The sequence below is a fragment of the Scardinius erythrophthalmus genome, assembly GCF_964197995.2.
Source record: "Scardinius erythrophthalmus genome assembly, chromosome: 3".
NCBI lineage: Eukaryota > Metazoa > Chordata > Actinopteri > Cypriniformes > Leuciscidae > Scardinius > Scardinius erythrophthalmus.
The window spans coordinates 31,173,479-31,197,548 of NC_138223.1; the positions used below are offsets into that span (position 1 = coordinate 31,173,479).

General features: G+C 35.9%; 2 protein-coding genes across 5 annotated transcripts in view; both read right to left on the bottom strand.

Annotated features, from left to right (window-relative positions):
• Positions 1-3,761: 3,761 nt before the first annotated feature.
• On the bottom strand, positions 3,762-12,160 carry hpgd (15-hydroxyprostaglandin dehydrogenase). The gene is made up of 7 exons (XM_081362223.1): positions 12,067-12,160; positions 11,729-11,852; positions 11,068-11,174; positions 9,798-9,894; positions 5,481-5,557; positions 5,050-5,213; positions 3,762-4,313 (listed from the first exon to the last, which is right to left on the bottom strand). The coding sequence occupies exons 1-7, from the start codon at positions 12,157-12,159 to the stop codon at positions 4,190-4,192; spliced, it is 786 nt and encodes a 261-aa protein (XP_081218349.1). The 5' UTR covers position 12,160; the 3' UTR covers positions 3,762-4,189.
• Positions 12,161-14,412: 2,252 nt separating this feature from the next.
• glra3 (glycine receptor, alpha 3) overlaps positions 14,413-24,070 on the bottom strand; it is a gene marked incomplete at both ends in the record, with an annotated part of 46,340 nt that continues 36,682 nt past the window's right edge. The window contains 4 exons of one of the 4 annotated variants that reach the window (XM_081361332.1): positions 14,413-14,685; positions 16,240-16,356; positions 18,456-18,605; positions 19,005-19,219. In XM_081361332.1, coding sequence (XP_081217458.1) covers positions 14,413-14,685; positions 16,240-16,356; positions 18,456-18,605; positions 19,005-19,219 — 755 coding nt within the window. The remainder of the gene's footprint in view (positions 14,686-16,239; positions 16,357-18,455; positions 18,606-19,004; positions 19,220-24,070) is intronic. The other 3 variants (XM_081361335.1, XM_081361334.1, XM_081361333.1) reach the window with 3 other exon arrangements.

The window sequence follows — 24,070 nt, forward strand, 5'->3', positions numbered from 1 at the left end:
CAAAGCATCTAGGCAAATAAACAGCAAAGTATAGTGGGTCTAGACATCTGCAAAATATGAAACTCCCGAAGAGATGCATGTGAAATTCAGTAATCTCTAACAAAATTATAATCCACAGTACAATTTGTATCTTTAGCAACTTCCACAATAACATTTTTGCTTCAGTGTTAGCTTTTTTTTTTGCCTTTAATGCCACAAACAGAAGGCCTATTTGAAAAGCAGAATTTAGCAATATTGTAGACAAACACTGGAGTTTGAATCCTTAGTTGGATCTGATACCCAACAATATACTTTTACAGTAATGTAATAATGAAGTGCTCACAAATGTTCACAGATGTTAGAATGCGGTACTGTCCAGATGTCCACACAGACTGTGGGACTCAGTATGACACAAGGGAAGCCTCACAGAGTATTTCAATTAGACACAGTTTTAACAAGATTGGATTTAAACTCTTTTATTTTTCCACAGAACATTTGTTTTGGACTTGACCAGCAATTTCTGTCTAACATGGTTTCTCAGTAGTGGTTCTTTCTGTTTTGATAGAGAAATGCTAATAAATAATGTTTTGGAAAATAATTTAATGGTTCTTCATTCATACATAGGCCTACGTATTTGATACACTGCTGATTTAGCAGGTTTTCCTACTTACAAAGCATGTAGAGGTATGTGTATGTGTGTGTGAATATATATATATATATATATATATATATATATATATATATATATGAGCATTGTTTTGGATTTTGTCCTGAGGGGGGCGCCAATAAACTATCAACACACTGTCAGAGATTAAGACTTTATTTGTGTAAAATTTATAACTTTTAGATGATATTTTGAAGATTGTATGACAGATCAAATTATCACCTTTTCATGTTCAACCCCCCCCCCCCCCAAAAAAAAAGACCAAAAGCTAAACCTGTGCAGAGATCACACTAAATGTTGAAGACACAAGGAAGCACTCAACCTCGATTACTCATGGATGAGTTCCAAAACACAATGAAACTTTCAGTGGAAGAAAATTTCTGCTGCTTTGTAATGAATCCCTTTGCACATTGATTGCCAAAGTGAACACGAGTTACACGCACCAGGTTCAGGAAATGACCAAGGCCACTGGAAGTTCAGTACTTGCCTCTGTAACCCAGAGCTGTCAGATATCTGTATTCACTGTCTCAGTGTGCATTAGTGGTCTTTCATGGGGTGGGGTGGGGTGATAATTTGATATGTCATACAATCTTTATTTTACACAAAAAAAGTCTTAATCTCTGACCACTTTTTTTTTTTTTTTTTTTTTTTCTGTTCAAAAAACAGCTGACACACATTGAGGCAAGGCATTCAACACCGTTTATCTCATGTTACAACTTCCTGCCTACAATGTGCTAACCGAGCTGCATATAATTCGGCAGAGGTACTAGTGATTACCCAAGCTTTCTCATCTGTTTAACCTGTAATCACACCCCACCCCTCAGGGCCTTCACTGCAATCTCAGTGGCCTGGTTCACCTGGTCTCCTCTCATTCAAATTACTGATAAAAGTTGTTTGCCTAGTTGTAAGACATAATGGAGAAGTCCAACAACCTGTGTGTGCAACAAGTACGTTATACAAAAAGATTCTGTACGTTAGCATTAGTTGCTGTGATCAAGAACAAACTATGTAAACATATACCAAGTTTAAGTGTTGTGTATTGTTTGTCTGTTTATTGTGTTACCGAAACTATTGCATACATATTTTTTTACTGTTTATATGATGAAAACACGTTTGTGTTTGTGGTTAACACAAGAATTCAACAAGGAAATGTTTGTAGAATATAGAAAACATACACCTCCTTTAAGAATTCCTCAAGATTCTTGACTAGCTCTGACTATCAAATAGTCATCATTCAAACATCCCCCTTCCATGCAGCCCTCATAGACTTTCATATCTGTATCTGCTGTCATATCAAGAAGAGTCACATTCTTGGTAATCTCTGTGATGTTTCATCACAATTTAAAGTAAAGTTACAGTGATACGCAAAAAGTTTCTTCTCATCTGATAGTCGGACACTCTTAGAACTGTTCTTGTCAAATTTAACCCTTATGAACCAACTAGGGCATTATATTATTTATGAAACTACTTTAGTGTAGACTTGGTGACTGATGTCATGATACAACAAAACACAAGTCCTAAAGTATTTAAAACAGATAAGTCACTGTACTGATGTCATGATACAACAAAACATAAGTCCTAAAGTATTTAAAACAGTCATGTTTTGATTGATTAAGATAAAGTGATGCATTCCATGTCACAACATGTACCAATATGTACAATATGTTTTTGTTTTGACTGCATTTATGGAAAGTTCATTGAAAATATTTATTTTTATAAAAATGTATGATCAATAAATCATGACAACATATGCTTACTCTTACTTTAAGTTATACAAGATTCAATTAGATTGTTTTAAGTAAGTTTAGTATAATTTAAATTGAAATGAGGCAGGTGTTTTTTTTTTACAGTGTATATCAAACAGCTTGTTAGAATGAAATGGCATTGCTGAAAATAGGAGGAAGCTTTTGCCTGTTAACTAAATTTTAATGTTACACTATTTTAATGGGACATTAAACATTCTATAATAAACTTTGCAACTAAACGTCAACTAATTCTCAGAGTATTAGTAGACTAGTGGACTGTTAGGTTAGGGTTATATGGTTGGGGGAGCATACACTTTACAAAATAAAGTGTTAGCAGATATTAAGTCTATTAATACTCTTCTGATAGTTGACATGCAGCTGCAAAGTTACTTGTAGTTAGAATGTATAAAGTGGAACATTGAAATAAAGTTACCAAATATTACACAGTAAAACTGATGAGAGTTAGTTGACATGCAGGGGCAAAGTTACTTGTAGTTAGAATGTATAAAGTGGACCACTGAAATAGTTAACAAATATTACAGTCTACTAATACTCTAATGAGAATTAGTTGACATGCAGTTGCACAGTTACTTGTAGTTAGAATGTATAGAGTGGACCATCGAAATAAAGAGTTAACAAATATTAAGCCAACCCAATCTCATGAAATGTGTCTTCAATAGCACGCATTGTGTTTATTGTGCAATTTATATGCAAAAATGAGTTTTTACGTGCCCTTTGATATCGACTGTAGGCTAAACCCCTTGGGTAGGATTAGTGGTGTGTACGTGTGTATTACACGCCATAAGTATGCCAACTGTGAGTCATATGCACGTAAAAACAAATGTCTGCGTATAAATTGCACAATAAATACAATGCGTGGACACATTTCATGACATCAGGCTGCTTAAGCAGACAGTCTAATACTCTAATGATAGTCAGTTGACATGCAGCTGCAAATTTACTTGTAGTTAGTAGAATGTCTAAAGTGGACCATCGAAATAAAGTTTTACCAAATTTAAAATTGCAGGGCTCATCTATTTCTGGTAATGCGGTAAGCGGAGGCAAATGTGCAGATTCCTGGACATAAGGACTTCATGGATGTAAACACAGCTGCCAGGTGACACTTGTTTCTGGTTTTCCATTCCAGAACAGTGCAACTTATACATTAGGCAGGAAAAAGTGTAAACAAATTAAATGAAAAATAAGAACATTGTATACAAAAGAACATTTTATACAGTAGCTAATCCCTAAGTATACAAGACGCGACAAGTAGATTTTAGGTTACGTTTTGGTAAAACAGAGACTATGCAATTTAGCTGCAAGAAACAAATAAAGAAAACAAAAGTATAAAGAAATTATTTGCTTTATGTTTTCAGAAGTTTATTGTTTGATTTATACATTAAAAATCTTGGATATTCTCTCACAAATGTCTATATGTAAAACAAACAAAACAAAAAAGGTTGGTTGAGAAATATTGAGGTATGATAGCCACAAAACAGTAATGAATTAGTAATAAATATGATTTTTTTTGTTGTTTTTCTCAAAAGCAATTACTCACAGTTAAAGCAGTTATATACAAAATAATGTTCAAGGGCATTACAAAAAACAGGTTTAGAAAGAGGCCTGCACACCAGTATGCAATCCTTTTTGATTTTCAAAACTGATAAATGATAAACAGGAAACACTGTCCTCTTACAAAATCTATACCCTCTCTATTTATTTCCAGGTGTTTGCACTGGACTTCAATGAAATAAATGTTCTGGTGAGGAATAAACAGGACTGGCTTGATTGTTCATCACTCTCAAGCTGAAAGAGGCTCATAGGTGTGGAAGTGAATGCCTTTAGAACAGGTTATCTTCATCACGGCTCCATTTAGGCTTTCGTCTGTTATGATTCGCAGCATTCCTTCAGCAATAAGAGATGGTCTGTAGATATACACAAAGACACAACATCATTTTACTATTTTGTCCTGTGGCATTAAGTGAAAGTAACACATTTCAGCAAAGAAAGTGGAATTTTATGATGCAAACACTGATATAACAAGGCGATTCCTTTTATTGTGTTGTAAAATCAGTCTATTGGCCTCAAACTTATTTCTTCTATGTTCTTGTCAACATACTGTAACTTCAAATAACACATCCTTCATTATGTCTACGGAGAGTTTGAGATAGTCAGATACCACATAACAGACATTTCAGAGGGAAAAAAATAATAAAACATCCTCAGATACACCACCAGCACCAGAATAATAGTGCGAGTGAGGCAAAATGCAGAGGCATGAAATAAAGTATCATCTATGTAATACTGTAGATGATTAGTTGGGGTGGAGGTGTTTGATTTGGTTAAAATTTAAGCACATGTCAAAAATAGTGCAAGCAAAACATGCGGTCTAATCCACATTTAATCCGTGGGTGGTGCAAAACGAAATGTCTACACTTCCCAGTAAAGGCAGGGTTAAAGATTTGAAAGCATTCAATCCACTATTTATATTGGAACTGTAAAGGTCTGGACTAGAAACATATTTGTGCCATTTTCTAGACAACACTGTTGCTGTCTGCCCAAACAACTGTTTATTCAAGGGACTGAATACATCAAACAAAGCAAAACTACTAAGATAATCCCATACAGAAGAAACAGGTAGTTCAACTGAGTTTAGCTTACTTAAGAACGCCATACTTGTCCATCCTTTGTTTGAATTCATCTTTGTACTTGACAAACTTGCCCATTGTTTCCTCATGCTCCACAGTTTGAAGTAGTTGGGTGTCCACAAAGGCTGGGCACAGTGTGTTGATCCTCACTCCATAATTGCCCTGCTCAGATGCGTCCTGCCGACAACAAAACGTGTCCAAACACGGTCAGCCTAAATTACACACACAGCGCAAAGAATGTGTCAACACACACGAGTAAGAGATCCTATCTGTGAGCAAACACAACTACTCTCTCTTGGGGGAAAAGCTGGGCTGTTTAAACCGCACTGGGTCAGCCGGTTTGGTAGTCAGCTGGAATGTACCATATTTTAAGGAAAGGATTTACATATGGTTACGGTAAACTTTACTTAGGGTAAACTGATGACACAGGATTAATGTACTCACAGCTATGGCTCGTGAAAATCCAATCACACCATACTTTGTTGCTGTGTACACTGGCTGGTGAGGAGAATGGAGAAATGCTGGGAAGAAACAAAACAAATATTAATCCCCCCCCAAAAAAGGATTTTTTTTTTAAGGTTTTCCATATGACCATGTCTTTTGTGACTTGAGCATTATACTCCAAGTATCACACGTATATACACAAAATCATATTCATATCTTCAAAACAGTCCCCATAATCAGTTTGTCTATGTCCAAACAACTCAGTGTCACCACAACACAGGTATCTGATGGAAGATGGATAGCCTTCCCTTTGTTGTCATAATAGTTATGCTGTTGATATACGATTGCAGTTTTTTCCATCTTCTGGGATGCTTAAATACAAATCTGGTGTGTTTTTTTAGTGTGAACTTGGATTTGCTTGTGTGAATAGTCACAAAGGCCAAAATTTAAGTCACTTAAAATGTAAGAAATGAGATGAGTGAGATGTTAACTGCGGTTGAATCATTATGTCAGTGAATTTAACTCGAGAACCAGATCAGGATTTGTTCATTTGGTCGGATTGGTTCTTTTCGGTTCATAAATCTGAGTTCAACTTGTTGACTCAACAGTTCCCAAGTTACAACAATTGTTTGGGAATAACGACTAAAATTGTAATATATTCCCCATACATTTGAGGAGATGTGGGAATATAGCACATGAGTCATATGGACTGTTTTCATGGTGCTTTTTTGGGACAGATCACTATGAACTGTCATTGTAAAAGAGTAGTGTGAAAATTCTTCAAAATATCTTCTGTTTTTCCCCCACAGGCACATGGGTTTGAAACATGAAGGTGAGTACATGGCTAAAATAAGCATTATTTCTATTTCTTTAACGTTCATGACAACATTATCATCCCATGTGACTGAATGAAAGCTTTTGTAACCGAACAGAGTCTGTTATATGAAAGCGCAACGTTTTCATCTTATTGAGGCTGTAGTAAAACGAAGCCTGTGAATGACTTCCAATTCCTTCGTCATGGAAAATGTCTGGCTCTGTGGATTTCTCCTTTAATTCAAGTATGAAAATCCTAATGGCTGTTGAGTCTGTTTTAACTAAAGTGGCTCTTTAGAAACATAAAGAGCTGAGGACAATTTCCTAAACTACTGCTTTAAACTTTAAAGGGCAGTTTGGTTGTTTATTGACCTATATGAAAATACAAATTTTTGTGGAAAAGTCACCTGGATTTTTCCCAATACAATGAATATTAATATATATGAATATTAATAACGATTATATTGCAATAAACATAAATTGTATTTTATGTGAAAAGTTATTGGAGAAGTCAAATAGAACTATGTTTCCTTAGAGCGTTGAGCGTTCTGTTATAATAAACAACATTTACAAGCCGCATTAAACTGAGGCAGCCAAGGGACGCCAGGGGCAAATAGCTGAGACAGTATTTACAATTAAACAATTCTTGTGTGTTCTGGATGAACAAATCTAAACACAACCGTAATGCACATCCAGAGAATAATCCACTTTGAAGGCTCTGTTCCCCATTCTGGCTGTTTTAACATCTCGGAGACAGTCGTCAAGATTTCGTATCGGTAAACATGTTAATTAAGGGGGAAGATCCTAATAAAAAGTAAACCAAACAATGAAGTCTTACTTCAATGACATGTTTCCATTCAGCTGGTAAGTTCAGCTCTCGCCCCCTATATGCTCTAAAACCAGATGCATATGATTATCTATTTCCCAAAAGAGTCATGTACTTTTAATTATAGAGATCTCTATATTAAATACTAAAATTACTTTTGCTCCATGCTGTTCCGTGGGATGGGTTGAGGACAAATCATAATCATATAATTCATATTATATTTATAATGTTCTTTTTATAGCCTTATCAGTTCTGTTTAATTTATTGCATTTGCTACTTGTGGATGTGAAACTGGATCTGATGCAACTCAGGGAAACCTAGTTTTCCTCACAGTCTATGAGATTTGCTCACAGCAATAATGAAAACATGTACAGGTATAAGACAAAATATGTATTTACAATAATAAAAATTTTTTTTTTCAGTTGTTTCCTAGTTTCTGATGAATAATTATTTGATGTACTGTCAACATTAATACTGATTCATTGGTGTTTAAGGAGGGTGAAGCAGGCCTATATTTTAACTTAGTCTTAATGTTACTTTCTTACACAAAGTTGTGCAATTTAATGTGTGGTTAAACAGCAACAATATCAAGCTTCCAGCTTTGGAAGTGAGGGCAATGAGAGAAAGTGAGATCCCTCAACAAAATTCAAAAGAGTATAAATCTCCAGTTACAAGAAAATAAATTCCATTAAGATCCCATCACAAAGTGAGAGTTGTTCCACTCACAAAAAAAGGATAATCACCTGTGTTACATTAGTTAGAAACTTGAGATGCAGTGATAGAAATAAACCATCCTTTATCCCAGTTCTCAGGGAAATGAAAAGGCTGTTTCAAATCCAAAGTCTAAAAACTTGTGGAGCATGTTGGGGGTTATAACAAGTTCACTGTCAGCCATTCATCATCCACCATGTACACACACGTATATACACAAAATCATATTCATATCTTCAAAACAATGCCCAGAATCAGTTTGTCTATGTCCAAACAACTCAGTGTCACCACAACACAGGTATCTGATTGAAGATGGATAGCCTTCCCTTTGTTGTCATAATAGTTATGCTGTTGATATACGATTGCAGTTTTTTCCATCTTCTGGGATGCTTAAATACAAATCTGGTGTGTTTTTTTTAGTGTGAACTTGGATTTGCTTCTGTGAATAGTCACAAAGGCAAAGATAGAGCACATGGGTTATACAACTTCAAAGCAAGGAGTGTCCCAGTAATGTACTGTAAATAATTAGTGTGAGACAGATCTTGAAATGTCTCACACTTTGCAGTTTCCCAGAGACTACTGAAATGGCTGTTACCAAAAAGTTTTTGTTTACTTTATGCTGGCTCTTCTTTGATGCAGTCTTGGATTTAAAATACCCCTATCATGGTCTCCTACAATAGGTTAACATGCATCCAAGGTAAAAAACAAAACAAAACAAAAAAACACTTGAATTTTCTCATAATATACATTGCTGCATCACCTCTTTTTTCACAGTGTCTGAAATGGTTCAATAAAGGATTCAATCTCTCCTATCTTCACCCCTTCTTTCCGAGAGCCTACTCTGCTCTGATTGGTCAATTGGCCCACTCTGTTGTGAAAGGTCTACCTCTTACAACGTGTCGAAAACGAAACGACCATGACCATATCTGAATTTCAGCTCCGAGGGTTTCTTCAGCACTTTTAGACACAATGATACAAACAGTAATGATGGTGTCGGTTTTACCGTATCAACGACTGGACTTGCTGGCGACTTGTTTCAGGCAGTTCAGAATCGATTCTTTCTTTTGGGAGACAATAACTCCATTTATCATGCATTTTAATCTTTGAAACTTTGTAGACCTTTTACATTCACAAACAGCTATATTACACACTACATGAAAGGTAATATCCGAAAAAGCGTAATAGTGAAACTTTAATGCTGCCACCTACTGTGGTGGATGTATTAAGTTTGTTTATCAAATTCTGCTGCATCGTACAAAAACATTGTGTTTATTTTAAAACTGTCTATTAACAATAAGATGATTCTTGGATTCAATCTCGACTAACTTACATGCATTGTTAATTGTTAACACGTTTGTGCTGTACATGGCTAGCAGCATTTCATTTCATTATGTTGTCAGCCTTTTCATTTCATGTGAAGTGTATATAATTCCAATCACATTTCATCCGAGTGCATTTTTAAGCAGATACTTTTGTAGGTTAAAATGTCTCATTGTGGCATACTGCTATTATTTTTTGCTTCATGCTCTTTTGTCGTTTTGTTCATATTACATGCGTTCATTTAAAACTACATTCTTGGCAAAAAGGTGTGCCCAAATGACCTGTTATTCTAAAGGTTTTGACTCTTTTACATCTTAATCATCAAGCAAGTCATTTATCTATAATCTTCAGTAACTGCACAGCATCTATTATGTAATTTATTATTTAGGTGTAATTGTGCTTGTGTAATTTTTTGTCGGTAAAAAATCGGTACAGATCCTTGGCAACAGACAGAACAAAACACAAATATTTGCTTTAGTGTGAGCAAACATTTGACTCATTCTATAGTTTGCTAATGATAAAAAAAATACTGTTGTGTAACCTTCTTAAGCACAATACTCTGTACAGGCTATATTATGAACTTTTAGGCTAACTTTTTCAAAACAGGCACATATGTTAGACACACAATAAAGTTATCAGTGGCTTACCTGCCATAGATGAGACGTTGATGATAACCCCTCCTTCCTTTCCATACTCTTTACTCATGTGTTCTAGTGCTAAATATGTCCCCTTTATTACGGATGTCTGAGGAGGAAAACAGTTGTTTAAATCTACTAGCACATAGTGAACAGATGTTTTCAGAGTGAGATTATGTTGACATTGGCCTGCTATTATGAACTAACATAAATACACATTATTTTACTGCATCATTGTCCATTATGAAATCACTCTGCAGGGCATGCATAATATTAAAGATCTGTAGATTATTTCATTTCATGTGCTATTGTGAAATCTTTTGGACTAGAAGCAAGGGGTGTAGTATTGTTTTGTGGATTTGTAACTCCTTTCCTGAAGTGTGGTTGAATGTTGTGCCCTTAAGGCACAAAGCGTTATCCACACTATATCTGTGTAAATCATGTGTTCAAGGAAATGAGGTTGAGCGGAAATGTAACAGTTTGGCATGATCTATCCAAGTGTTTTTTTTTTTTTTTTGTAAAAGCGATTTTTAACCCTTAAATGCATACCTCGGGTCTTTAGTGACCCGGGACGTCATTCACTACCCTCTTCCTCATTCATTTTTTTAAAGTTAGACATCAATCTTTCTAGTATTCCTCAATCAATTAATTGTAAACAATATAACATAAAATGAATCTTTGTACAGAAAATGGAATAATGAATTAAAATGAATTAAAATAATTAAATATTTGATAACTGAATAAGTGCAATTCACCCTTATTCTACAAAGTGGCAATGTCTGATACACAATGATGAAGTGACATTTCAATCATAGTTACCACAGGCAGAATAGGAAGTATAATCAGCAAAACTTGAAATGGCTCAGCAATTTACTACATGTACTAAACGCAATCAAATATTAGAGTCACTGTCACTTGATTGTGGATCTGGTGAAGAAGCTGTCAGCGATCAAAATATTGATTTTGAAGATGTTGAAAATGATCGTTTTAAGAATATGTTTGAGATTGCGAAAATGAGCCAGATGCTGAATGTACTGGGAAATGAGCTCTGATGAGGACAGTGATGATGATATAAAACATCTGCTCAAACTGAACCCTTCCAAGCTCCAAAAGGTAACAAAATGTGCTTTATTTAATTCTTCTGTAATTGTTATAGCAGGAGAGTTTTATATTATCGCGACAGGTAGAGATCCATCCGTGTTCGATATAGACTTGGGTCTCTAAAGACCCGAATATGTAATAATGATTGGCAAAACATTCATGCATTTAAGGGTTAACTCACCAAATTTACTTCAATGGTCTTTTCCCAATTCTTCTCATTGTTGATTCCAGCATTATTGATGACAATATCCAATCGACCAAACCTCTCTACTGTGTTTTGAAAGGCATCTAAGGGAAGAAAAACAGTTTTCATGTTTTGATCAATAACAATAGTTCCACTTTTGACAGCAGTACAAAGTGTCTGCATCAAAACAAAATGAGCAATCCAGGTAGGCAGCTCACTAGGTTTTGAAATACAGCCAGTGTCAGCCTGCATGTGCCCTCACCTGACTTGCAGCTGCAGCATTCCACAAAGAAACATTTTATTAAACTCTATAGTAAGTGTGTCGTTAGAAACAAGTCTAACAGGAATGAACAATCTCCTCACCACCGACCCATAAACCCTTGTCTTGGAGAAATATTAACAAAAGACAAAGTTGATTGTGTTAAAACTTCAAAAAACCTATAACATTCTTCAATGTTGACCTGGGGCCTTATGAAGGTCTACTATGACCTAATTAACATCCCAAACAATGAGACTCTGTTCAGGAATAAGATGCGCTTCACATACAGGTGCGCAAATGAGAAGTGGATCATTGTTTCGTTTAAGAAAACGATTCCAACCTCAGAGAAGATGATACATGCCCTATAAGTAAAAGCCTAAGTAAAAAGTATGATTTTACCTTTAAGTTTCCCCGAGTCCGTCACGTCACACTGGATAAAAATACAGTTATCCTCTCCAAACTGACCATCTAGATCACTTTTACATTCCTCTCCCACAGACTGGTTCAGGTCTACCAATGCAACCTGAATTGTCAAAAAGTAAATAAATTAATAACGCAACGCTAAAACAAGTAAACTAACTAAAGCCATCAAATGATGGATGATCAAATGGGGAAAAATCGCCACAAAACAGGCAACTAAAATAGTTTAGATTTGTACAAGTTTTCCCAATAGTTAATTGGATAAATCCGCATTAACATGTCCATTTAAAATATATAGAAATTTGAGAAAGCTAAACCTTCGCCCCATTCCCCAGGAGATCTTCCACCACGGCTCTTCCGATGCCTTGCGCGCCGCCGGTGACCAGAGCCACTTTCCCGTGGAGAATCATGCTGCTCACCGCCGGACGCACCGCGCACTGCTTTATGTAGGCGAACAGTCAGATGGGGGCGTGTAGATGCAGTACTACTACAGTAAACATAGACGGCCAGGTGTCGTTTTACAAACTATCATTTACCCCCAAAAAATGATTAGCCTTCTAACATTTTTGTGAGCGCTCCGCGCTATAGCTCTTTAATGCCTTCGGCAGCAGTCGAATGCAGTACAAGTACACACACGTAAAGTGAGAAAATGAACGCACCTAAATGAACGAGAGACCAATGATGCTTTTATAAACATCTTTATTTTTCAGTCTTTCTCAGAGGGCGCCTCAGTAAACCTAAAAAAGGAACTTTACACTTTACATTACAGTGTTAAAAGTTTAAATACTGACAAACTGTTTTGTGTGGCATATTTTTTTATTTATTTTTTATTTTTTATAACTGTTGACTTAGCTAGGCAATATGTGGACACTGTAAAGTACAGTGTGACCAGAAGCCTATTTGCAGATGTACACGGAAGAACATATGCGTCTCACCTGTAACCAACTCTCTTTTGATAGCAGCGAGAACATTTGGACTGACAGGTCAGATTCACATTTAAAAAAAATGCACTACAACAGACTTAAATTCATGCATAACATTTAACATATTAATATGTACAAAACAAATTACAACTGCTCTTGCATTATACTGTAAATGTCTATGAACTTCCTTTATCCATTCCATGATGAATGTGTGTGCCAAATGCTGATGTCAGATGGTGTTCAAAACACAACATCACAGCTCTATTTTGTCTTAGAAATGTGTGAGACTAGATATGCTTTGATCATTTGTATGGCACAGTTTTCCAGCAGATTACTTTTATTTTCAAAGAAAAGGAAATACATTTCTCCCAGACAAGGTTTCCAGAATTATCATCATCATCATCATCATCATCATCATGACAAAACAAAACAAACAAACAAAAACGGTTTAATAAAGTCTGGTCCCAGTATTTTAACTGTTTTGAACAGTATTCAAGTGAACAGATAATTCTGAGTTTCAGTGCTAAAAAATAAATATTGATAATATTGTTAAACATTGTTTCAAATACATTTTCAGTACCCTATGGATGATTAAAATACCCTTAGAAGCAAAATTGAATATGGATCTCTCTTTTAGTTGAATTCAATAGCTCCTTTTTCAAAATCAATTGCCATATAATCGCCATTCATGCAGTTAGATTAGTTTAAAACCACTCAATTTTTTTTTTTTTTTTATTAATTACAAATTTTTTTATTTTTTTTTTGCACTTCAATTTGAGTATTCTCAGAAAACACATTGGCTGAGACTCCAGCCCACCTCTTTTCTCCATTCACGAATTTGCAACACATGTCTGACAGAATTCACTCCCAGCCGCATTATTTTGCAGTGGCATCATTAGCTTGAAGTGATTTGCAATGGTTTTCGAACAACAATGCTTTTGTTTGAGAGAAACTTCAGTTGGACTTGTAGAATGGTTTCAATTAGTCATTACGCTACCCACTAAAGTTTTGGAAATGTGTTTTCTTAAAGCAAGGTGTTCATAGCTGTAAACAGAATAGTCTTCTCTGCTGGTTCAGGGTCATTCTTGAGATTTAGCTCAGAATGTTTTTGGCCTGGATGCTGGTTTCTAGAGCTGGTCAACAATCAGGTCAGGACAAAATGACCAAGGGTAAAATACACTGACCAAATGCTAATTCCACACTTTCTTATAAAATCATCAAGATTATACAGTATATTGTGTTTGGAAATTTGTATAATACAGAGTTCTGCTCTTGCACTCTGATATATACTTGTCATTTTTTAATAGCTGTGTATCAAATATACAACACAGAACATTGGCAGTGAAGCTGTAAGACAACAGAGTTGACAAAACCAGTGCAAGACACACACATCTGTCTCTAAAGGGGCTGTAATCGGTGTCGGACTGTGCTCCTGTGTTAAACAGGTGTGAGGAAGTTCTGTCCACTTTTATCGTAGTTTGTTAAAGGACAGGTGTGTCAGAGGCCTTACGGATGCCTATCCATTGCATAGTGAGCGAGCGCAGTGTCCTTGAATGGGTGCACAACACAAACAAACTATTGAAAGTAACCACCGGTCCTTGACATCACAGTTTTTCATAGTCATTTTCAGAATTCAGCATAGATCATGGCAGGAACAGGAGTAATAGCATCAGAGTTCATTGATGTAGCTTTACTGTGTTACTTACAGTACTTCCCAAGCTGCATCACGCCATGTTCCATCTATCGCTTATGCACATCCTCGTGGCGTAGGATTTTGTACAGAACCCAATAGAAAATATTGAAAAACAAGAAAGCCAGTGGGAATCCGGCACGAGACACAGTGTCGATCTTCTTGGCTCGGTCGATGAAGAGTTTTCTCATCTCCTCGTGACTCTTGCTGGCAGCAAGGGCTGGGTCAGAGGGAGTTGGGGCCGCATTGTTAGCGGCTTTGGGCACAGCCCCGTCTTTCCCTGCGTTGGGAAAGCTCAACCGGCTCTCCCGTACATCCTCCTCCTTAGCAATAGGAAAGGATACAAAGAGAGAAGCAATCATTACTCTAGTAGACCTACATTCGCAAAACCTGTTGCTTCCCTCATAGGGAATTTTGATAATAATGTGAACAGTAAATTAGAGTTGGCACTCTGTTTTAGTTTTAAGAGATGTTCGTAACACTTTAAATGACTTCTGGGAAGTTTCTGCCAAAATAATGCCCTGCTAGCATGCACATTTCATTTAAGTCCTGTCGTCAACAATGATTTTCAGTCAAATAAAGAAGACTTTGGTTGAAAGAGGAAAAGTCTAACCCATAAAACACAAACATTATTTTGTACTTATTTTTCCCCCACTAATAAAACATAAGGAAAGATGGGTATGTTGCATTTACTGGAAGATAACAATTTAGTAAGCATGCAACTGAGATTAATTGAGGGCAAGAGAATTTTGGGCAACGAGACATGTGATGCATCTTGAGTGTGACATCAGGTGAAAATATAATTGTATTATTTCAAAGTCATTATTTCAGTGATACTGGACATTTATCATAATTTGTCTATTTTGATGCTACTTCATTGGTATTCTGCCCCAGTGGTTTAATAAAGTGATAAAGTATATACTATTGTTATATATATATAGTCTCTTGTGCTCACCACAACTACATTCATTTAATCAAAAATAGTAATATTGTGAAATATTTGTACATTTTAAAATAACTATTTTTATTTTATTTTAATATATTTAAAATTTTGTTAAAATTCTAATGTGATGGCAAAGTTAAATTTCCAGTCTTCAGTGTCACATGATCAGACATTATTCTAATATGCTGATTTGGTGCTCAGCTTTTTTATTGAGCTGCTTAATATTTTTGTGGAACATGTGATAAAAATGAATATAAAGTTCAAAAGAACAGCATTCATTTGAAATAGAAATCATTATTTACTGCCACTTTTAGTCAGTTTAATGCGTCCTTGCTCAATAAAAAACTTTTAATGATTCTGTATATTATCTTAAAATAAACACATTGGGGGAATCTACTGATGTTAGATTCAAATGTTTATTTTTCTTAAGAATATAATGTATTATGTCATATCTATCTCTAAATAGACTGGTTTATTTAAAAACAGGGAAACAATTGTTAATTTATAAATATACCATTGTATAGTTAATTCATGTTCGTTCAAAATGGATTTAGCCTATGTTAAAATTATACGACTAAATGTGTATACTGTATGTAGAAATTAACATTAACTTACATAAATGCTCTAAAAATAATATCCAAAGTTAGTTCATGATACCAAATGTATTATCCAATTTAACAAATTGAACCTCAAGTAAGGTTCCAAAAATGGAAAAAAAACATGCAATCAAATGAATCCATTATCATTATATGTGGCTATTTAGTTAACATTATGATCACTAGTACTAAATGGTAAAATGATGTGACGTGCTGTTTCATGAGGGCTGGACACTGAATGAACATGAGGAAGAAGGGGATGAAGAGGAGTGACTGTATCATGATCTCATCAGTCAACCGAAGGGACAGAGATGAAGTGCTGTGCGCTCTCTCTTTACCCAGTCATTGGATTCGTCGAGTTGGCCCATTGATCCGTAAACAGGCTCGGCACTGCGTAGGCCATTGATACGATGCAATGACTCGGTAAGCTCCTCATCAAATGTTTGATCGAAAGTCTTTCAGCACAGCAGGGGGATTGAAAGAGAGAAAGAAACACAAAGCATGCAAACTAATAAAACATAATGGCTCACCACATGCAGGATATCATGCATGGTCCACAATTGAAAAATAAATAAGAAATATTAACCAGTAAGTGGCATTCAAAAATAACTATTTCAGGCATGTACTGTAAAATAATGAAATTGCATGAAAAAAGTGGTTTCATCTGTAAATTGCAGCATCCAATATTGCGCCTGTGCCTGGACTGCTTGCACATGCATTTTATAATGTCATTTAAACTTAATGCACTTTGTACCTCTTTTTTTCTCTTTTTTGCCAGAATATTCCACTGGCTAAGCATATCACGAGTCAATAATCCTCCAGCTCCATAGTGCCAGGGGAAATAACACCCCAGCCCACATGCAATATTAATACACTCCAATAAGACAACATATAAACAGACAAAAATGGCAATGTGACCTTTGTGCTGTTCATTAGGATTTAGCCATTGTTTGAAATATGTTTGGTTATAAAGTTGCTGTGTATGCCATAAAAATGCACTGAATACTTCTGTCCTCTAGGGGGCAGTGTTGTATATGTGTAGGATTAACAATGTGGGTGTTTCTGTGAGACCAGCGTAAACAAATGTGATTCCAGATGCTTATTTTAACTAAGAGATGCAAATAACTACTTTTTTTACTATAAGCTATATAATAAATAACATTATCAATGATAGACTGTTGTTAATGTGACCTTACATGTTGCTCAAACTTAACATCATAGTTCCAAGTGTTGCATCAGATCAACTCAACTTGCCTTCCAGAACATACGCATTAAATCAGTTAAACTGTGTTTGGCTGTGTATTTAGAATTTATCTGAGCAGAGTCTAAAAGGCACAGACATTCTGTCAGTCTCCCAATCATCTGCTTCAGTTACTGTCAAGTTCAAGTGCAGTGACAGTTTCTCCTCATACAGGGCAAAATCCTTCCCATGGGATTTTCAAATTCACTTTAGTGCTTTGAATGGTACTCTATTGGATTCTGTTTTTTAGACATATACTGTGCTAGATAATCTTCTTATAAGGTGAATTGTCATAAATGACCTTTATTACCATTAATCTAACTTGACAAAGGGTGTGTTTGCCACTGATATTTCCGAGAATTATTATTATTTTGTTTTTATCTTTAAACCCCAAGTTCAAGAAGGTTATACAAGAGCATATACCAGGTCCATTAATTTGATTGAACTAGCAGTCCAAGAGTGCTGCTTCTTGTGGAAATATTTTTCTTTGGCAGAGCAAAAATAGTTTCTGTAATATCAGTTATATTTTAATTCATTTATTTATAAAGCGATTAGATTTGGTCCTCAAATCTGATTGGCTAGAGTGACTAGAGTGCCGAAATAACTGATCAACAGAACGGGAACTTTTTACTCTTTGGATAATGTTATATTTGTTGGGGTATTTCAGACAGTATACGTGCATTGGTGGGTATTTGTCAGCGACTCTTTCTACAGGTTACATTTTTTACGCCAGTAGGTGGCGACAAGTGTCTGTCTTAATAAACGAATCCAGAAAATTTCATTCAATGATTGAGCTATTTAATCAAATATTCAACCTCATTCAAAACCACTCACAAGTGACTGTCTATATGAGTGAGTCATTGAATCATTCATCCAATCGATTTGTTCTAAAACACAGAATCATTTAAGAACAAAACGACAACGACAGCATCACTGTTGCAACGATTCTACTGTGGATTTGACTGGAACCATTTTCATTGACGGAGCAAGATCAAACAAGTAAATCAGAATAGTGTGTCTAAAATGTTGCTCAATACTAACTTCCTTTTTTATACAAGTGATATCAAACTCACAGTCGTGCTGTTTTTCACAAACAGACTCAGTGTGCCATCATCAGCACTCATAAATACTTGCTTCAAAATTTATCATGATTTTTTATGGATAATAAATAAAAATAATTTACATTTGAGTTCTGACTTGTATGTGTCCACATCAGCAATTTACATCTTATCATAAATGTGGGTTCACATTAATCAGATGTGTTTTGCATTATTTTGTGACAGATTGCCTGTTACAGTTCAGCTCAGTCCATACCTTTCCAGACTTCTTCCTTCTCCGTCGGAATCGTAAGAGTTCCTTGTGTTGCCGTGAAACAAAGTTGACTGCAGCGTACTCCAACAGGGCAGAAAAGACAAATAGCAAACACACAGCCATCCAGATGTCGATAGCTTTCACATAGGACACCTGCATGGCAGAAACACACAAAAACAGTTGTTCTCAGAGACCTTAATTAGCCTTTGGCTTTTTCATTACAGCCTGCATGACAGCCAAGTCGTTTTATTATTGAACAAAACAGGGACCTTGACAATTGTCCTCATCACCGCTATGAATCAGAGATAATTTTATCTCTGCCGGGTGAAAAAGCCTATTTGCCGGAATGTTTAATTGTGTTACATAACTCAATGTAGCATTTATGAATTTTTAATATGCAATACACACTGCACGCCTGCTTTCACACATGGACGCATTTACACATTCTACTGCGGACTGCATTAATAAATGATAACTGAGAATGAATGGCAGGAAAATAGATGCTTTGAAGATGCTGCAAGGCTCTTACTTTGATGCTTTATGCACTCTGACCTTAGGTAAGGACGTCCTGGATCCAGAGCTCTGAGTTGTCATCGTGAGCACTGTGGTGATTCCCAGGGCGACACGGGCAGGAGCGGCATCCATGTTGATCCAGAAGGAGACCCAAGAGAGGATGACGATGAGCAGGCTGGGAATGTACATCTGGATCAGGTAGTAGCCCATCTGTCTTTCCAAGTGAAAACGTACCTCGATGCATGTGAACTTGCCTAGCAGGAAATAAAGTTGACATAGGGCATAATATGAAAAAATATAAATAAGTTTTTTTTTTTATAAGGGTCCTATTGCCTTGAAATGCCATTGGATTGAATATTTTGTGAATAGGCCTGTTCACCTGGCCATGAACTCACACAACCTGCAAACTTGCCTTGAAGCACATCATCTTGTTTTACTGGACTGAATAAATCAACATTCAAGTAAGTAAAATTTAGTAACATGTATAGATCATGCATATATTTAGGTACTCTTGAATGCTTTAATCATATTAGATTTTGAGCTTGTAATGTCAATGTTGTAATTTTACAACACTGGGTGAAAGGGGTAACAAAATGTACCTGTGCACCTTTCACATTACATGGATGAATTTTACTTCTCGCCTGCTCCATGTGAAATAAATACTAATAGATACATAATGTGTTTGACCATTCACACATTTTTAAATGTCTTCTTTGTTACACTTTTGAGTCTTAATCCAAATGTAATTATTAAATGATAAGTTCAAGTTGAATTAGGGAATACATTTTCTTTTAGAATTTGAAAGTATTTGTGTAGCAATATTTGGAACTATCTGTATCTTATCATTTATAAAATATACCTTAATTGGTCTGTTTCTTTTCTGGGCTTTGCTTGTTTGACCAAATATCTCCTGGCTGCATGAGAGACAAATGTTCTGGAACATGGGAGCTATAAATGCTATTAGCATGATAAGTAGAGGGCACAATAAGCTAGCCAGGCGGTATTGTGTGAATTCTTTCAATGTGTTGATTGGGATATGGAAAATAACCAGTGTTTTTTTTTTTTTTTATTATTCTATTTTTTTCATTTCAGAACCACCAGCCAGGAAATACATTATCTACAAAGCGCATGATGTGAACTGGAAAAGGAAAATAAACAACCCAGTGACCATCCATCTGATGATTATGCGGATATCATGCCAACAAAATCAAGTCATTCAAGAACACAGGCCATGCCCCGTGACAGGTATCGCTGGCTGAAAAAGGATTTTATCAGTCCCAACATTGATTTTTCAGGTCAGGATATCACTAATGATGCCGTCTCCCTTCATATACCACTGGTGTATTTACGAAAGTTTGTGTCAGAAGATGAGCAAAATAGAGGACGCTGCAGACACTGTGGTAAAGACTACTTCAAACTTTGCAGCAAGTGCAATGTCCACCTCTGCTTCTCGGAGGACAAGAACCGCCTTTTGATTTCATAATTGAATATGCTATGAACAGAGCTAAATCAAAAATGGTTTATTTTTCATAAAATATGACTTGTCCAATCTTTAATATTGTGTGATTATTAGTGTATAGGCTACTGTTATGGGGCTACATACTGTAAGCAGTACACCCTGCAAATGAACCCTTAGATGTTATTTACATTTGCTCAGACAGTGAAATGACTGAAAGTCTGCTACCCAACCGGCACAACGTTGCAATATTGCAAAATTTCCCTAAAAACGTACTAAAATATAAAAAAATATATAAATCCATGTATTTCTGCATTTGAGGCCTCCCACAACCACATGTAAAAGGTGGATTTAAACGAAAAAATAATTCTAGGGGAGCGCGTGGCACAAACTAACGCAGGGTTAAATGTAACACAGACCTTTTAGTCAGGGTCAAGCAGGTTGTGTTTCCGCTCTTTTTCTCTCGCTGCCAAGATGGTCTCCCGCGGATTTGTGGAAAGTTTTGATAAGATTTCGTGAAGATTCTGGACAAAGAGTGTTTTGACACAATGCAAGTAATTTTTTTCATCACCAAATCTAACTTTATATTACCTTAATCACTGTCTTGTTGGCTAAAACATAGCACCATTTTTATTATTTTTTACACAGCGGGGTTAGTTGTAGCACAGTGTTACAACTAAGCCACCAAGTGTACAATGATAATAAAATGAAAACAGGGAGCCACACAACTTTTCAGATTTGAGTATTTATTTATATATTTATTTTGCCACATTTACCTTTGTTGGACTTTCACAAACAATGCTGGAATTTAAACGTACAGTATGGAATTTTTCGCCACTAGGGGTTGCTAACCTCTTTACAATAACAAAGGCGTAGTTTGATGACGCAACACATGCTAAGAATTATGGATGTTGTCGTCAACGTCAAGCCGGCCGATCTAATAATGTTTATGGATGACTGAATACATCGATGCTTTTATCATGACTGTGATATGAAGCAGTTCTGGATTGCTAAGAGACAGCTATCAGCTCCACACGCGACGCGAGTCCCGCAGATATAAAAGGAATACGGACATTTCATTCTACCGAACTACACACAAGAGCAGAATTACAACTCACAGGTCAGTTTATTAGACAAATTAAACTTGTGAGGTAACGCAGCTCTGTTTCACTTGGTCTAACATTACATTAGCACACTAAACTGCATTTGAATGTGTTGAAAAGTATGTGTTAGTTTGTCTGTATGAGACTAGCAGTAAGCTAGATCAACATTAGAATAACATACAGATCATATTCTAACATTTTATCATTGTTGAACTATAAAACATTGATTAGTTTTATGTAAATGTGCTCACCTGTTTAATAAAGTACATGTAGGAGCGGTCGAAGTCTTGGACGTGGAGCTCTCGTTTATATACTGTCTATGGGAGCTCTCGGCATCTCGAAAACACCGCGCTGATATTGATTCTCCTTTTAGTTCTCCTTTTTTATCCAAAGTCTGCTTGCCATGGTCCGTAATGTTTGAACGAAACAACAACAGCGTGCAAATAGACATTGCGAACTCCACAGTTGTCCACATCTGTCGCTTTGGTTAATCAGAGGGCTCTGCTCATAGCTCTGGTTACCATGGCAGTACGAGCGGAAACCATAGGTGGAAACCAGGGACAACGCGGATATGACGCCACTGACTGCGACAAAACGGAAATAAAGAAACGTGCCATGTCTAAAAATTAAATTAAAATTTCTCCTGGTTTGAAAGTTGTTGGAAACAGTCGGGATAATGTAAGTACACAACTAAAAAAAATATATAACGTAGATATAGTGATTTTTGCTAATTTTAAAGCAAAAAAGTTACATATTGTGCCTTTAAACGTATGATTTTTTCATATTTGTTAACTATGCATTGATCACTTGCTTATTTATTAAAAAGCCTTTTTATCATGCAATAAACCCTTTAAAATGTGATTTTGAGCTCGTTTTTATTATTATTACTGTTATTATTAATAATAATAATAATAATAATAATTTTGCAGCTGCCACACCCAAATATAATTGATGATTTTATTTCTTTATTTATTGCAAAACTGTGCAGCCCTTTCATCTATCCATGATATTGATCCATAATAGAAGGATGATTGGATGAGGGATGGATGTATGGATATCTATCTATACAGATGTACAAACAATATCAAACTATACAGATAAAATACTGAATTATGTGTGTTACACCCACGTGTTACAAGTTGTCACATTTGCACTTCTGTCACTTTCAGTGCAACTGTATGAAAATGGTTGGTCCTAGAAAAAAAAAACTTGTAGCAGAGATGTGTATGTTGCTTGTGTAAAAAAGGATTAATTTAACTTAATTATTTTTTTAATAATTGAGCCAAAACCCTAATGTGTTAGGTTGTGCCCCGTACTCCCTTATATTTGGGTCTTACATATTTAGTCTGATTTTTTTTTTTTTTTTTTTTTTTTGGAAATGAGGAATGTAGGATGTCCAACACATTGCAAAACCATGATGCCACAAACTGAAAGTGTAATATTTATTTACATTTAAAAGCAGATATGTGTTTCATATGTGGTTGTGGAACAATTGTAGACAGCATTACAGACGGTTATATATTTATGCACATAATCCGCATGAAAGGTAGGGAGCACCTACTTAAAACGCCTGAGAGCTTTCAGCTGCAGTCTGTTTTTTTTTGTTTTTTGTTTTTCTCTGCAACTGAGCCTTTTCCTCTCTCAAAACAAATTTCTGCAAGGCTTGTCTTTACTGAAAAGCAGGGAGACAGCTTTCACTTTTTCTGTCTCTTTTGTTCCAAACTCCCGCAGAGATTTTTGCTTGGTAATATTCCAGACTGTCCTACTCTCTAACCAGAGTGCACTTGGGGGGGGTAAAAATACACTTAAAATCTGTAAACCTAAACGTAAAGAATCACAAAATGAATGCTTGCTTAAAACTATACATGTGCCTAAACAAGTAATTGCTTCTAAAGAGTATATTTGACACAGAAATGCTCCCTCTGGAATGTAACCTGCTCACTCTCACACAAACACACACTTCTAGTCTCCTCTGCAGTTTGGGTGGTTGGAGCTGTCAACACTATGGTTGAGGTGAACTAAGACTAAAGCACCTGAGAGACTAAGGGAGAGAGGTGAGAGAAACAACAACAGGAGGAAGAGGGAAGGGAAAGGAACAAAAAACAGGATACAGTCTGTGTTAAGGAGCCTGACAGCACCTAACGTTCCCATGACGGAAGTGGGATGCAGGCTCAGGAAACAACTCAAAAGAATAAATCATCCAGATAGATTACAATGGATTGGGGTAAAAAAACGATTGGACAACCACAGAAGTGTAATTTCTCCCATATTTTCCATAATTTATCTTCATAATGATCGGGATAAGTAATATTTAAAAATGAATAAGTGGAAAAAATATGCTACTAGGGTATGCTAACATGAACATCAATGGGCTCTATAATCCATTTACCTCCAAGGTTTTTCAGCCATAATGTCAACCATACAAAGAAAAATAGCTAGAGCAGAGAGGAAGGATAATGCTATTGGTGTCCTCATCATGAGCATTAACAGTTAAGTGTCATAAGCAGTAGTCATAATAACAAGCTCTGTTAAACACAAAGCACAGA

What these genes read in the sequence shown, in the direction of transcription:
- hpgd (XM_081362223.1), bottom strand. Translation starts at nt 12,159, where the DNA reads ATGATTCTCCACGGGAAAGTGGCTCTGGTCACCGGCGGCGCGCAAGGC. An exon ending in GGACTCGGGGAAACTTAAAG is followed by an intron (nt 11,175 to 11,728) that starts GTAAAATCATAC and finishes TTCTTCCCTTAG; the next exon opens with ATGCCTTTCAAAACACAGTA. An exon ending in GATTTTCACGAGCCATAGCT is followed by an intron (nt 5,214 to 5,480) that starts GTGAGTACATTA and finishes TGTTGTCGGCAG; the next exon opens with GACGCATCTGAGCAGGGCAA.